The sequence below is a fragment of the Lycorma delicatula genome, chromosome 11 (genome assembly GCF_047948215.1).
Source record: "Lycorma delicatula isolate Av1 chromosome 11, ASM4794821v1, whole genome shotgun sequence".
Lineage (NCBI taxonomy): Eukaryota > Metazoa > Arthropoda > Insecta > Hemiptera > Fulgoridae > Lycorma > Lycorma delicatula.
In genome coordinates, this window is record NC_134465.1 from 6,908,266 (window position 1) to 6,925,639 (window position 17,374).

At 28.4% G+C, this 17,374-nt stretch overlaps 1 protein-coding gene across 1 annotated transcript in view; it reads left to right on the forward strand.

The window, feature by feature from the left end:
- LOC142332163 (uncharacterized) overlaps positions 1–11,126 on the forward strand; it is a 100,141-nt gene extending 89,015 nt beyond the window's left edge. The window contains exons 38-41 of the mRNA XM_075378438.1: positions 1,315–1,353; positions 3,870–3,896; positions 6,315–6,538; positions 11,022–11,126. Of these exons, the coding sequence (XP_075234553.1) occupies positions 1,315–1,353; positions 3,870–3,896; positions 6,315–6,518 (270 nt within the window). The 3' untranslated portion in view covers positions 6,519–6,538; positions 11,022–11,126. The remainder of the gene's footprint in view (positions 1–1,314; positions 1,354–3,869; positions 3,897–6,314; positions 6,539–11,021) is intronic.
- The last annotated feature ends 6,248 nt before the right edge of the window (positions 11,127–17,374 follow it).

Below are 17,374 nucleotides of genomic sequence, written 5' to 3' on the forward strand. Positions count from 1 at the left end.
AAGTTTAAAACTTAGAATTATTAAAAATATAAATTAAAACCGAGGATACTGCTCCAGGGATTAAATTAAAATGTTCCGTTTTTTCTAGATTACTTAGAACCATTCAAAAATATGAGATAGAATTTATTACTCATCAAATATATTAGGCAGAGTTCAACTTTAGCCTTTTTCAATTAGTTCCCATCAAGCTTTATGCATTCGGCACAGTCTGTCTGCCCATCTTGAAAGATGTGTTGGAACCTGTTTTTGAAAAATCATATGTAATTAAATATTGTAACAGAATATTGTTGTAAGTGAATTAGGCAGAACAAATAATTTAGCAGTATTATTGAATAGTTATTATAGTTTACTACTAAAACTAATTTTGTCATTAAAATCTTTATTTTGTTTTCTTTGTGTGACAAATCATATTTGCTGTTTTCAGTGCGTACAGATGAATAACACAATGCGTATAAATGATTTATTTGTTTTGGCACTTGTGGAATGAAAAAGTACGTGGTTTTTATTGTCTCCATAGCAAATGAACCATTTACATGAGTGAAACTAACTTACCAATTTAATCTCACATAAAAAATAATAGTACACTTATCACCGGCTAATATGTTAAGAAAAACTTACTACTAGTAATCGTTCACTTGGTTTTTAAGCACCCGTTTGAGTTTTTTTTATATTCAAAATCAGATCAGTAGGTTTTGTTAATAGTGCATTTTAAAAAACTTATATTTCTTAAATTTTCCCCCAGTTATAAGTCTCTCTCTAACCTAGGACTTTATTTTTAATGTTAACATAATAAGAATAATATTTTTCATAATACTACACTTATGAATTATTAAAAGAAAATATGTTGATAACTGAAAAGTAAAATAATATTTAATGTCGGTAGCATGATTTAGGAAGGTCATTAACAATGAATACACTCAAAGAATTGTTTGTTGCACATGTTTGCTTTGGTGGTTCAAGTTTTCTGTCCTTGTTGCTGTATCAGTGGTAAGCGATAAACATACTTATTTGTACAATTATCAGAATAATGTAAACTTAACATATATGCCAGGTTTTTCTCTGATCATTTATTTTTTCAAAGCCTTTATCACAATGAAACTCAAGTTGTACATGAATTTATGTTGGCATTTGTGGTATTAAAACCTCAACATAAATATTACTCATTTAATTTTAATAGTAATAAATCAGTAATGTCTTAATTTTGTAATTTTATATGTGTATTAAATATACACACTATCTTTAATAATTTGAATTGAGTGACTCCTGCTTTTATGTTAGAATGAGTGATATAATTACTGAATTACTTTTTTCCAGAATTTCTTTAAGGAAGAAACTAGTCAGTACTCATCTGTTGTAAGTATTAATCTATTTTTTATTAATAAACTGTTAATATTGGTTTTATTTTATCTAAAACATTATTCACAAGATACAAAAATACATATTCGTGATTCTTATACCCTTCTGATATGTAACATGCAAAATTGTGTAACTGCCAAACTGCCATAGCAGAGTACAGAAGGGAGAGGGAAGTACAAAAGGGTCTGATAAAACAGTTTGTTTCCTGTAGGTGGGTGACTGCTCGTCTACTTCTTCAGACATTTTTCCCAAATTGAAGATTGTAGAAAGGAGGAACTGAGATGATTCTTGGGTAAAGAAAACCTGTGTTAATAGATTGAATAAATATTTGGTTAAGAACAGGGTTTCATAAAATAATTATTTAATACAGAACGTCTCGTGAAGAAACACAGAATCTCAGGTCATGTTAGACAAATGAAAATAAAAAAAAGTTCAATGAAAAATAAAAGTTCATATAAACGTAGATTTGGAAACCAGCTTCGTTTTGATTAGTACGTGGAAAAAATTTTGCCTTGATTTCTGCTTCAAGAGTAAAATAACGAAATTTAAATTAGGCTCCATATTAAAATTTTTGGAACGTAAATTGAAGGATAAATTTTATGATTTTTTACTAAATAAAATCTAATAGATATTTTAAAACCGGCTTGAAAATTGTATCTAGTAATTTTTGTAATAATTGGTGCTGAAAAACCTGTTACAGTAGTTTTTCTAAATACCTTCAGTAATTGTTTAAAAATATTCCACTCGATTTAAAATTCCTTAGCTGGCTCTTCTTAAAGTATCAAGATTATTTTGTACAATTGCAACTGTATTTTTTAATTAATTACACTACATTTAATAATTTCACAATTCAGTTAAGAACTAGACCCTACTTAGTGTATTTAAAAAAAAATTATTTCCAAATTTTGACTCATTGTGAACCAGTATCAATTGTCTAAAGTATGTTCATGAAATACCAACATCCTTTTTTTTGTAACAAAATTAGGAGGCCTGGTTTTTATGTAAATAGGCACTTAAAACTATTAGGCTTATTTTTCCGGCACTGTACAGGAAAAAGAGTTTCTGAGTTGGTCCACAGGTAGTCCCCATATCAGATGTATGTAGTGCTAATCATAATTTTTTTAAATGTTTTGAAAATTAAGTGTTAAATATTTATTTTAAGTCAACTGTTTTATACTCAACATTATTTGCGCAGAATATGTCTACCATCTTCTCACATGTCAAATTTTCAAAAATAATTAAACATTTTTTGTACAATTGCTTTAATAAATTTGCATACGTTTTTTATTCACTGAAATAAGTACGTGAAAATTTGTCAGAATGTCAATAGTAAAATTACCTTTCACATGGTATGTATGCTTCTTTTTTTTATGATACTATTCTCAGTAATAAGTTGAACTTTTTTTTTCTTGGAAAACCTTCTTAAGGTGTCTTAAATTTTATAAAAATTTGATTTTTTTACTGCTTGTTACATTAAGTTATTTCTTTGAATTGATTGAGTTAACTGTGAAAAACTATATAAAAAAATCATTGAAATTGATGTATAAAATAGATATTAACTATTAAAAGATGTGATCAAATAATACAGTTTGATATATTTTAACATTCATTAATTATAATATTATTAATACATTTTTATATAATTATATTAAAAAGTATGATCATATTAAAGAAATGATTTTTTTTAATAAAGAAAATGTCCACAAATTAACAAAATTGCTAAATCATTTGGCAATTACCTTTTGGGGAGTGCCTGGTACTTTCACTGTTTGCTTTTAAAGAAAAGTATAGCACTCCAAAGATTAAATTAAAAATTAATTATGAAATATTATATTTGTTATAGTTTTAATATAGAGATTTAAATTAACTTAGATTAATTAATTAAATATATACTTTACTATAATGCTGCACTTATAGAATTTATTTTTATTTTTTGTCATTTTAATCTTCTGTGGACAACATATGTTTAATTGTAATTTACAAATTATAAAGTATAATTCCACAATTACTGTTTATTCAAAATAACAGAAATCAGTTATTTTAGTTATTGTTCTATTGGCTATAATTTACAAATAATTTGAGTACATATTACTAAGAGCAACAGCTATATAATTTGGAATTGATGAAAATTTGTTCAACATAAAAGCAAACAAAAAACTGATCAGTTAGATATTTGATAGTTTCTTATTCATAATCTGTAATTTATGTTGTGGGTAACTAAAATATTAAAACAGAATGTGTGCGTGCACCTGACATACTAAATATCAATAATTTCTTACATAATATTTTCTGGTGTTTGTTACATAAAAAATTAACACTAACTATTAGTGAATTTCACAGGATCACAGAATTCTGCTGAATCCATATTATTTGTTTTATTCTAAAACAAAACCTACAGGTGTTTTATTCTAATATATATATATATATATATATATATATATATATATATATATAAAATTATATAAGTAATTGCCATTCCTTGATTTTTATGTTTATTACTTTTCTTTTTACAGCTACTTAAGAATATCTTCCTTCATATGGTGAGTAGATTTATTTATTTCATTATGATTATGCTGTTATACATTTCATTTATGCTTATTTTTATTCGTCCAAAGGTTAGGGACTCTTTTTGGGGTAAACGATTTAATATATATGAAATGATCATTTTGAATTTAAGGATCTTTATAATCTATAATCTAAGATGTTAAATGAACAGTTGTGATTAAAAAAATTACTTATTTGTCATGTTGATTTGAAATATAACTCCTATTCTTTATTATAAATAAAGTAAACAAGCAGATTTTTGTGATAAAAAAAATATTTTTTTATCTAATTAAGGAGATTTACCATGATTTTTATTTGAACAAATATTAATATTAAATAAATAATGAGTACAGTTATGAATCAGGTGATTTGGCCACATCAAATACAGTCTGCTGTTGATTAGCAGGAAAATTGAAGGTATTGCTTCATTGTATCCCTTGTTTATTATTTAGTCATGATGGAGTTGAATGCTACGCACTGTGCTTTTGTTTTAAAGCATATTACAAAACCAGCTGTTAAAAGTTGCCACATGATCAAGCAGAATCATTTTAATGTTCCTTGTAATGATCCAGTGCCTGTTGCCCGTCCAATAAAAGCTTTCAGGAAATGGGCTTCACATTGAAAATAATAACTAGAAGCATTATAAGTGTGCATACGCCAGAAAAAATTGTAAGAATGGAGGCTGCTTTATAACAAAAACCTACATGGTCAGCACGATATCATGCAGTATTGCTAGATATTTTTGATCACAGCAAAAGGATGATTTTACAGAGAGATCTCCAGACCATCTGTATAAGATTCATGCATGCATTGAATGCAATTATGTGAACCGGCTTGCTTTCTGCTACTGGTTATTGGATTTGATTAAAAGTAATATCTTCTAAATATGATTGATGAGGCTCATTTACACCTTTTCGCTTTTATCAGTAAGCAAAACTTTTGCTTCCAGTCAGGTGTAAATTCTTAAAGATTACATGAAATGCAGTCCATAGTGTCAGAATGACAGTCTGATGTGCAGATGTGCAGTTTCATCATTCGGAATTATGGTGTCATATTTGTTTGAGAATGATGATAGACATACAATTACAGAAAATTCATAACAGTGTGTTAGCATGTTTTAAAATTTACAACGCAATCGCTGAGTTGAATAATTGCAACACAGAAGTAAGTTTTTGCTGGATTCCTAGCCACGTAGGGATTCTAGGTAATGAACATGCAGATTCCGCTGCCAAAGAAGTATGTAATCAACCTCCTTTCACCAACCGAGTTGGTACTTCTGATTTTATTAATTATGTAAAACAATCACTGAGAGCAAACTAGCAAGGTGACTGGACGGCTACCATTGATAATAAACTCCGGCAGATTAAAAATTCTGTGTTGCCATAGGACTCCTAGTGCAGAAAAACTCTGCATGAGGAAGTAGTCCTCTGTCGATTGCGGATAGGACATACAAGTACCTGATGTCAGGAGGACACGCACCCCTATGCACACGATGCAATTGCCGCATGACTGTGTGCCATATACTCATAGATTGCATACGTTATGCAGCGTTGCGTAATAAATTTAATCTACTCAGAAACATCCGTGGTGTCTTGTTCAATGATAATGAAATTTTAAACCAGATGTTTCTATTTTTGCACTGTACTGGGTTAATACAAAAAATTTAATATTGTCATGTTTATTTTTATGTTAGATCTTTATGGTTTTTAGTTTTCTTTTTAGTCCTTTTGTTATCTGAGAATAGCCCTTTACAACCATCTTGGACTTTGTTAATTTCTATTCATTTTTGGTTTTATTTTAGATTTTATCTGTGATTTCGTTGTAAGTTTTATCCATCTTAGATTAGCTTTATTTTCTTTAATTTTTTAATAAAAAAAATTCCAGGCACTGATAACGCACAGGCATTTTTCGCCCCCAAAAAAAATTGTTCTTCAGCTTTGAATTAATCAAAACAATATTAACTTTTATCCTGTTATCAAAATAAGGTATTTCAACAAAATGGATGCTACGATCCACCAAGGATTTCGTGACATTTGTAATGAAATTATTTGCTAATCACATCTTAAAGAATGGTGACATACCTGAATGGCCATCAAGAACAGATAATCTTCAAAGTTAGAGATCATGATAGATGCAAAATTGTGGCCATTTTAATTCTACTTTTTAAATTATGTACTTTCATTTTATACATCGTAAAGTGGTGAAGAAATACTTTACTCATTTATGATGTATTTTAATCTCCTCCATTCACTGATGTATCTGCATTGTCTGTACATGATGGTAAGGATAGCAGTGAATAAAGTTTAGTTTTAGTAAAAGAAGAATTTTCATATTGTAAATCTTTGTAAATATTTACATTTTTTTTATTCTTTGTTCAAGATAACCCATAAAATAAAATTATTTTTCTGTTATAGACAAATAAAAAAACTGTTCTTGAACCTACAAAGTATATGGTTAAATATCAAGGAAAGTCCTCTTATAAGGAAGCTGTTGAAACTATACATAAGTCTGTAACTACAACTTCATCCACTAGAGAAAGTAGTAGTAGCACTATTTCTAAATCTTCTAGTGCTGGTTCTACTTTCATTCAAAATGGAAAGGTTTGCCATTGCGAATAGATGTTTATCTGTTATCAGAGGTAATCAATACAAATTCTTTTCAGATTATTTCTTATTTTTATGCATGCAAAGAAATGTTCTTGCTAACTGTATGTCCAAATGAAAATAAAAATCATCAAATTAACAAAATTTTGAATCGAGAGTTTTTGATTAAATGGGCCCAAATTTTTAGGAATTTCTATTTTCAATTCTGTCGGTAAAGTATCTAGATATTTCAGCAAATGTTGTGATGCTTCAGTGAACAGAAATTTTTTTTTTTTAATTTAAATTAACTATTCTTAAAGATGAGATGTAGATTACTTACATTTCATACATTACTGTTTGTAAAGATCTGTGTTGATTTTATGGATAAAATCAACTTCTTCAAATTAACTTCCAGTGGATTCAGAAATTTGAGTTTAAATTTCTTTTTAGCCGCAAAGAACAATTTAAGCCAACGAAGCTTAAGGACTTTAATGACAAACAGACCAACTTCTCACAGCCCAAAATCCATGATCCTGCACAAAAATTCTTGAAATAACTATTATCATCAACATTTACAGATTAAACCCATTCATGTCAATTAAGCCCACCATTTTCTTGGCCACTTCAAACATTCTCTTGGATCTGCAAGGTGTAACTGAGTTTGATATCTATCCATTGAGTTTTTCATATGCTTCTTCCAATCCTTATATTTCTGAACAGTCTTAATTGCAGAGCTTTCCCTCTTTAATGAGCTGATCCGCATCATTTTGGTTTTTATTTCTCTGAATGCAGGCTTTAATTCTTAATAATAACATTTTTAAAGCTCTTGTAATTTTGGGGATCCACATTTAGCTAGCTTATTTACACAATATAATACTGTAATTGTATTAGAATACAGTTCCAATATTTCATAACTTTCTTTCTTTTTCCTGTTTAGCCTCCGGTGACTACCGTTTAGATAATAGTTCGGAGGATGATATGTATGAGTGTGAATGAATTGTAGTCTTGTACATTCTCAGTTCGACCATACCTGAGATGTGTGGATAATTGAAACCCAACTATATAAAATATTTCATAACTAACCTTTATTAATACGCCACCAATATGCTGAAATTTTCCTATTTTGTAACATCTACATTGCTATCTTTAACAAACATATTGTGAGTACGTGAAATACCAATATGTTCTTTTCTTCTAAAAGGTCTAACCTGCTTATTTAAAATAAAATATTCATTTGTTCATAATCATTTAAAACTTATTACTTTTGCTACTCATTGGAGTTTTGGAGAAATACTGGATCACTTTTACAATTGTGCATTTATAAAACATATTACCTAAATCTATTTTATTAGTTCTTCTATATTACCATATATATATATATATAAGCATGGGAGACAAGCAAACAACATTGCATTACCCCTTGATTTATTAGGTTTTATGTAATTCCTTATCTGGATGTATTCAAATAGAAACTGTTAAATGCATTTAGCAGATTTTGTCTAGAAGATTTACCTCTCCTTTATCATTTTATAAGGGAGAAGGAAATCTTCCAAATATTTATTTAAGATGTATGCTAATGATAGAGTAAAAAAAAATATTTTTTCTTTAGTTGAATTTTTTTTAATTATTTCAGTGTAGAACTAATATGTTAGTATAAAAAACTTATCAAATTTGTAGGTCATAGAATTATACTTACACAATTTATGATAAATTTCAACAGTCTGTTACCGCTCACTTTTGAACTGAGTTCATTGCATTTTTTAAGTTTATTTGCATCTATTACTTCTCCTTTCAATACTCTTTATCATGCTCCTTTTTTTGAAGCCACCTTTCTTAAAACAGCTAGCAATAATTTAATTTTAACTTCCTTAGAGTTATAAAAATTAAACTGTTTGTATCTAACAAATAAAAAAAAATAAAAATTTTATTTTTTCAATAGTTCTGCTTTTCTTTTTTTATGTTTTACTTACGAATATATATTACCCTTTCATTTTTTTAAGTAAATCTTGATAGATAAGATAGTTATTAATAATTTGTATAAAAATAAAATATTCAAATAAAGTATTTTCTTATTAAATCTCAAAATGAAAAGTTCAGTTTACAAGTTGACATGTAGAAAATTTTGTGGACAAGTAATTTTTTTAAATCGGTGGAAATGTTGAATTACTGAAGTTTAGCTATGTTTATGTCTTATACTATTATTATTTAACTGTTGAAAAGTTTCTAGAATTTTTCCTCGACAGTATTGATGAAATTGCAAACAAGTGGGTGATGCTCTATAATTTCTTTCAAAGTATTATTAACTCATTTGCTACCATTTCTCTACCTTTCTGTATACATGTATACAGTATATATATATATATTTACATTTAAAACATTGAATGTATAAATATGTATCATGTTCCCCTTACCAATCATCTTACCAAATTGGTCTTCTCCTAACACTTCTTCCATTCTCCTCTCAGTTCTTTTGTACGGAATTCTAGTTAAGATTTTTGATGCATGAGTAGTTAAGCTAATTGTGTTCTGTATTCTTCACATTTATTTGCTCCTGTTTTCTTTGTTATCATGACAGTAACACTCTTTTTGAAGTCTGACAGAACTTCCCCATTTTTGTAAATATTACACACCAGTTTGTATAATCTATCTATTGTTTCCCCACCTGCACTGTGCAGTAATTCTGCAGGTATCCCGTCTATCCCAGGATCCTTTCTGCCATTAAAATCTTTTAATGCTCTCTTAAATTCAGATCTCAGAATCGTATCTTCCTTTTTATCCTCTTCGACCTCCTCTTCTTCCTCTATAACACCAGTTTCTAATTCATTTCCTCCAGATAACTCTTCAATATATTCCACCCACCTATCGACCTTTTCTTTCGTATTATAAATCGGTTTACCACCTCTGTTTAACACATTATTAAATTTTAATTTATGTACCACAAAATTCTCCTTAATTTTCCTGTATGCTCTGTCTATTTTATCAATGTTCATTTCTCTTCCCACTTCTGAACACTTTTCTTTAATCCATTCTTCTTTCTCTAATTTGCACTTCATGTTTATAGTATTTCGTAATTGTCAATAGTTCCTTTTACCTTCTTCATCACTAGCATTCTTATACTTTCTACATTCATCCATCAGCCCAATTCCTTTGATATCTAAGGTTTTTCTACCAGTTCTCATTGTTCCGCCTAAGTTCGCTTTTGCTGATTTAAGAATTTCCTTTTTAACATTCTCCAATTCTTCTATATTTTCTACCTTAACTTTTTTGCTCAGACCTCCTCAAGAATGTGATGTCCTCCTCAAAAATCTTCTTTACTTCCTCTTCCTCAAGCTTCTCTAAATTTAACCGATTCATCTGACACCTTTTCTTCAGGTTTTTTAACCCCAATCTACATTTCATTATCACTAAATTATGGTCACTATGAATGTGTGCTCCAGGATAAGCTTTGCAGTTGATGAATTGATTTCTAAATCTTTGTTTAACTATCATATAATCAATGTATCTGATACCTTGCACTGTCACGTGGGTTTTTCCATGTGTATATTCTTCTATTTTTTTTTATGTATAAAATTTGCTAAAAAAAAAAAATAATTTTTAAATTAATACATATTATCTACTTCACGCAATCTAAGAAAAAACTTATTTAACTTGTACCAAAGTGTTAAGAATAATTTTCATTTGGCTGGTTTATTTTAAGCCGATTTTATACTTGACAAATTTATGTGAAAATTCCTCTGAATATGTAATGCTATAAAATAAAATTTTGTTTTCTTATTGTTTATATCTGTTGGAATAGTGTTTTAATTCTTATTGTAGTTTTCTTTCACCTTTGTTATTTTTGCTTTTTATGATGGTTGATCTTCACATCTAATCAGCCACCTCTCTCTCACTCTCTCTCTCTCTCTCTTTGTCCTTGCTCTTAATATTTAAATGATCTCTCTTGAAAAATATCAAACCATTCATGGTTAACCTATATGCAGATAATTCAGCTTCATATTATGTTGTAGGATTTCTGAATTGTTAAAAAATTCAGTCTCTATAATTTAATAATTTTTCACTGAGTGGATTGCAACATTAAATTTGGATAAATTGTTGGGTATCATGTTAGATGATAAATTTTCATGGCATATTTGCTACATTTGCAGTATGATCAAACTATATTATTTCTCTTTGACATGTTAGACTTGGATTTGATATCAGTTACTTAACTTGGATTATTATTAATAATCTATTAGTATTTATACTCCTCCCTAAAATATATTATTGCATAAATAACAAATATTACTTTGTTTATATAAAAATGATTGTTTTACATTCATTCTGTAGCGAACCCTTTAACCAGTGAGCACTTACTCAGAATAATGGTTCGCTTAATTTTAATAACATCTTCAAGCAATGGCTGTATGTCTCTAAAAGGATACTGTGTTTTATGTTTACTTGATGGCTTAAGCAAATTGAATGTGCTTTCTTTTAAAAAGTAAAGTTTAGTTTCTTTTTCTTTTAATATTTATATAAAATTTTACTTTTTATTTGTTCCAGATAATTTTTGCTAACAACTGGGATCGGTTAATTAACAGTAATTTAATTGTTATTTTTGTGTATATGTTCACATTTAAGATATAATAAAAGGATATTTAAGCAGTATGTGATGTAATTCATTCAACTTACTATTATATAATTTGGGTACTTCCAAACAACTAACTAGAAAAGGCTACTAACAATTCAATGAAATATAGATGTGTATTCTAGATGACAATTGGTTTTTTTTCAAAACCAGGGAAATATGAAAACCAGTTTTAGGCCTCAGATTAATCTTAGATAACTGGTCAAAGAGAGATAGCAACTTACATGAAATCTCTTAACCTGATTAAAACTAAGATATAGAGAAAGATGATAATTTTTTCAGTGATAATGTAGTTATAGAGTAGAAAATGAAGAAAGATAAGTACAGTGCATAAATGAGTGAGTCAAACTCCTTGACTATTCCCTTTTGCTTTTTTATTTTTGGAAGAAGCATTAAATGAATTAAAAGAAAAAATTGAGGGTAAGGCTACAGTCTAGAGACAAAAAATAAATAATAATTCATCAGAAAACATGAGATTCACATATGTAACATCTTTAGTAAGATAATATAAAAAACAATAAACTACACTATTGTTCATATACTTAATAAATAAAATAAAAATAGCCTTGTCATATGTTATTAATTTAGAAACTTAGAACACTGCTGTTATTTTATTTTTGCCTAAAACGAAAATAAAAATAAGTTTCTTACATTTCAGGAAGTAACTAATTGATAAAAATGCTATTTCAAAAATATATATTTAAAAACTTCTTATTGTATCATTCCATCATGTTTAAAGAAAATACACACACCTTCATTCGTATTAATTCCAAGTTTTTAACTCATTTGAATAAGGATTGTGCATTGCCGCCTGTTCCAGTTTTTGCACTAATTTCATTCACTTTTACTTGTTCATCAGTTTACTCATTTCACGATTTTTTAGACATGCTGAGTTTTTTATTGCTGTAAATAAGTCTAATTTTGAATATTGTTATGATCGCTAAATGAATGATGTATGCCACACAGAATTATCTTAAACAAATACATGTCCCTTCTGTAACAAGTATGATCATTGAAGAAGAATAATATCTAGTTTGTTTTTAAAAATCAGCGCTGTTTGAATCTTCAGAAGGGATGTGTGTTTTCATTGTCCCATACGGCACAATATTCATTCTGTCAAGAGTATTAGAAATGCAGTATTTCTTGAAGCTCTTCACAATCAATTTATTTGAAATAAAATCCAATGTAAACCAAAATTCACTCATATTCTTCCTGTATTCACGGTCTATAGTCATAATCTATACCGAATAGAAATCGTTTACATGATATTTGAAAGGCAAATAAACACAAACTAATTGGTAATTACAAACAACTTTGTAATCTCTTGCCTGTTGAAAGGATCTTTGTTTTAAATATAAAATGGCAGAATTTTTTTGCTACCTGCAAGTACTGTTAATATGACTGTACAATTTCTTCTCATTACCACAAATGTGTACATTACTGACTGCATTAGTAGTTGGATTTGTTGGCATGTCAAAGTAAACTGGGACTTAATTGACATTTCCAATTTGCTCTATTAAAATATTATTTTCTTATAATTGAATTGTGTGTCTAAAAGTATAATAATTTTCCTTTATAGACATTTAGCAAATAGATATATCTATTTTCTTATAGACAGTCCTTGCTGATTTATGAAAAGAATTAGGATCTTCAAAATTTTGCATAAAAAATTTTCATTTGGTGTTTGAAATTCCTTCACTGTTTTGTAGTCTTTAATTGTACAAACTGTGTCACGTAGCTAACTCTTATTAGTGCCTCGATACATCCAAGCAAATGCCAGAACAGTTCTTTGAATTCCATAGAGTGGATCTTCTCATTCCTGATGTGATTTATATTCTATCGCATAATTTATTATTAAGCACTGATCAAAGTAAAAAAAAAATATTCATGCATATTACAAGGAATTATGATATATTCACAGTACACTGTGAGAATATCGTAATAAATTATCACTGAAACAGGATTTCTGTAAATCCCATTATGTCATATGCCATCAATGATTGATTCCTAAGCAAAACAAAAATCTTATAACACTGGCCAAATAACCTTATAAAAATGGCTTTGAGTTGTAAAACATTATGTAAGTAATGTAAAGAAAATAAATTATTTTTGATATTACTGTAATTCCTAACTGAAACTAAGAATGAGTTTAATATGCGCTGCTGAGTAATTAACTTAGTATGAAAGTAAAAATAATAAAATATAACATAAAGATGATTAATTGAGAGAAATTTTTTATTTAGATTGAAAAATAAAAAAAAGGTTTGATGAATTAAATTTTTTTTTCAACTCCGGTCTCTTGAAGACCACATCGAATAGTTAACGTCTGGTTAGTCTATTAGCTATCCAATACTATTTCATTCTTTTTCTGTGCCACTTTCTTCTGTCCATTTAGTTTAGTGCAATCTTAATTTTCCTTGATCCCTTTGAATTCTAAGACTTTTTTCTTTAACACCCTTCTCTCTTTTAAACCTATCGCATTTGTGATTGCTACCCTTAGGTCTTCTTTAAATTGCTTGAACCAATTAACATTTGTCTTGTCACAATTACACCTATCAAAAATTCTCCTTGTAAGCCTCTTTGAATCCATTCTTGTCAGATGTCCGTAGAATATCAAGTCTTCACTTACTTGTAGCTTCTATGATTCTATCTAACTCCCAGTAAAATTCCTCATTCTTCTTTAATTTCCAACCATCATTAGTTTTTCTGGGCCCTAGGATTTTCCTTTGTTTGTATCCGTCTTTCAGCAAGTTCCACTTTATCTATGGTTCAGAGCTATACATTCTGCCATAGTGTTCTATGGTTCATTACTGTAGTGTAGTGCCTGATCTTGTTCATCAATAAGATGAAATCATGGACTGCAGCAAAGCCAGAATAAAAATGAACAGATGTTTCAGAAATATAGTGTAACAGAACAGTGTGATGTTGAAAAACAAGTGATAAGGTTTTAAGACTACTTGAAGAACTGAGAAGTTTATGAAAGAATCTTGTAAGGACGACGTTGAAGTAGGTGGTAATGCATAAATGAAATAACAGATAATATAGGGCGCAGAATTAAGATTTATGAGAAATTAAGAAATTTGCAAATAACAGAAAGTAACGAGAAGTGCATCAAATCATTTGTTCATATGATGAAAAAAAAAGTTGGATGAATTTTTCATTCTGTCATCTCTTTATACATTTAAAAATTAATCTATTTTGTTTTACTTTACTGTGGGGAAGGTTTTATATGACTATTTTTTAGTTTCCTTCATATTCAATTTATTATAATTAATAAAAATCCTGATATTCCAAAATATCAATAAATGCGTAACATTTAGCATTTTTATAACCGATGATGAATCCATAGATTTAAAAAGAAAAAATTGCTATAAATTGGTAATTTTTTATTTAAGCTCGCTATGTTTGTAGCTGGTTTTTACTAATTACATATACATCATTATGAAGATATCGTAGATCAAAAGAGTAAACTGTATTGTTTTACTACAAGGTACTAACATAATCTTTTTCCTGCTAGTGTTTATGTTTTGTACATTGTCAAATGCCTTTTACAGTATTGCTTTATGTTGCTGTACTCAGTATTTTTGCATTTTCCCCCACCTCCTCTTTCTAGAGAGAAGGTTTTTATAAATCATATTATTCATGAATTATAATAATAAACATTTTGTTTTTATATACAAAAACTATTTTTAACTTCTTTAAATATCAAGGATTAGCCAAAATCTGACTAAGCATCTTATGTTTCCTTAGCCTTTGTAATATTGTCAAACACAGTACTGAAGTATTGAGTTACACCATATATGCCAAATGATTATTCCAATATTTTCTATATGGGATATCCCTTCATAGGTCATTTTACAAACTAGTAACGATATAAAGGAAAGGAAATTTTTTTTTTTAACTTATTTACTGTTGTTTTCTGTGCATTAGCCAGCCTTAAAATGAAACATAGTCTACTGCATGCCTGCTCTTATAATACCATTTCACCTTCAACTTCATTGTAAAAACCAATTTTAGTTGCATGCTTTTTCATAGTAAAAACAAATATTAGTTGCTTTACCTGTGCTGTGTGAAAGATGGGTCAAAATCTCCCCCCAAAATATTATGTAACAACTTACTTGTGACATATTACACAAACATTCTATTGGCCTTGGAAAGTATGACCCAGAGAAAAGATTTTTGTGATACTGAAGATTACACAAAACTCTATTTGAAATGTAAACTGAATCAAAATTACTTTATTCTGCAACATTGTCATAGGAGGAATTTAAAATGTTTATAACATAATTAAAAAAGTTTAAAAGTAAATCTAATTTATATAAAAAACTAATTTTAGGAATATTATAATTTTTTATAGGAGTATGGGTCTACAGATTAGGATTAAAGATTTAGGATAAACTCAGGATTAAATCATTAAACACAAATTCATTCCTTCACTCTGTTTTCAGTTAAGATTGGCTACCTGATCTTTACTGGTTTCTCAGCTTATCAAACTCTTGTAATTTAAAGGTGAAGAAATTGAAAAAATACGTATGTGATACATCACAACCCCTCTTATAATAAACCCCTATATACCCATTTTCAACATTAGCCGCTTTGGTACTCTGACTGTAGTGGAATATTAAAAAAAGGTTTCATACTATAATCAACGGTGACCACGTGAAGAATGTAATAAACTTTCAGGACTTGTTCTGTTGGTGAAAATTAAGAAGAAAGTTCAAATAAATGTAGGTTCGAAAATGCTTTGTTAGTAAGTGCGAGCTGGCAAAAGATTTTGCCCTGATTTCTGACCTTCAGTAAAAATAACCCAGACTGTAATTCTTGGGACCCAAATTAAGGTATAAATTTAGTGATTTTATATCAAACCTGTCCTAAATAATTGAAAAAAAAAATAGGTCTCAGAATTGTATTTTTTTAGTTTTTGATAAATCTGGTGTAAAAGACAAAAGATTCGGGTAAAAAAAAAAAAAAAAACACTATTTTATGTTTTGGTGTAAAGTAAATGTTAAATTGGTAATAAACACAAACATTTTTAACAAAACTTGTAAAGTTTGATTCTGAGTAAAATTGAATTTATCAAGTTTACAGATATTACAAATGTAAGAATTTTCATGTTTTTTTTATTAACAAAATATATTTAAGTGTGGCAGATTTTAACTAGGTAAAAGAAAAAAAATTAGAATACTAAAAAACAAAAGAATTAAATATTTTAGAAAAATAAACATCAAAATTAAAAAAAAGAAGAAAAATCAAAGCAGTTTATCAGACAACTCTAATTAAAAATTAATTTTAACTACATTTGTTTGAAATAATCTATTTCAATAGTTTGTAATATTATCAGCCATTCCAACAATGAATTTTTTTGTATTATATCTGAACAGCAGCAAACATGAAATTAAGTGAAGTGTGTGTATTATCGTAACTAACAATGCCTTAAAAATTTTTATGGTTAAGATTAAATATTTTTAAAAAACACAAACAATAAAATAAACTGCTGAAAATGTCAACCACAGTGGATACAGCATTCTACCTGACATGAACAATGTTTTTGATAGCTTTCTGTATTTTAACAAGATTGTTTTGTATTAGTAGTACTGCACTGGGAATTCTAATAACTAACTCTTCTCTTGTATTACACTTTTGTATATATACTAATTTCACATGACCCCCACAGATAGTAAGTAGTTCAAAGGTGTATCTTGAGGTCAGTTGATAAAAGTTGCATTTAAGTTTTTTCCAACTGTTAGAGAAAGAGTGGAGTTGCTCTGTTGTGGAAAACCTTCTTGTTATCAGAGGTAAATCCAATAGATCTGGCAAATTATTCTGCAAAAACTTTTAAATATGAAGCATCTGAAACATTTTCGATGAAAATATACAGTCCCAATATTTTGTTTATAATACTGTATCGTACATTTACATGGGACCAATGATGGTATCCATATTCAACTGTGCCATGTGAATTTTTGTGGCTCCACATGCGACTGTTTTTTGAATTAAAAATTTCACTTCATGTAAAGTGGGTTCATCGGTAAAGTAGAATCTATGTTATTAACATTGTCCAGAATACACTGATGAAAAATTAAACATACAGGAAGATTTCTAGAAAATAAATTTTGTATATTAAAAATATGGAGTTTATCTTTTCTAAGTACTTGCCGTTCCTTACTTTGTATCAAACTAGTGCAGTACATTTAAACTAGATAAATTCATTTTGGTGAGTTATGTTTTCTTCTTCTCAGACAAGGTGTTTTTCTTGTCATTCAGCAAT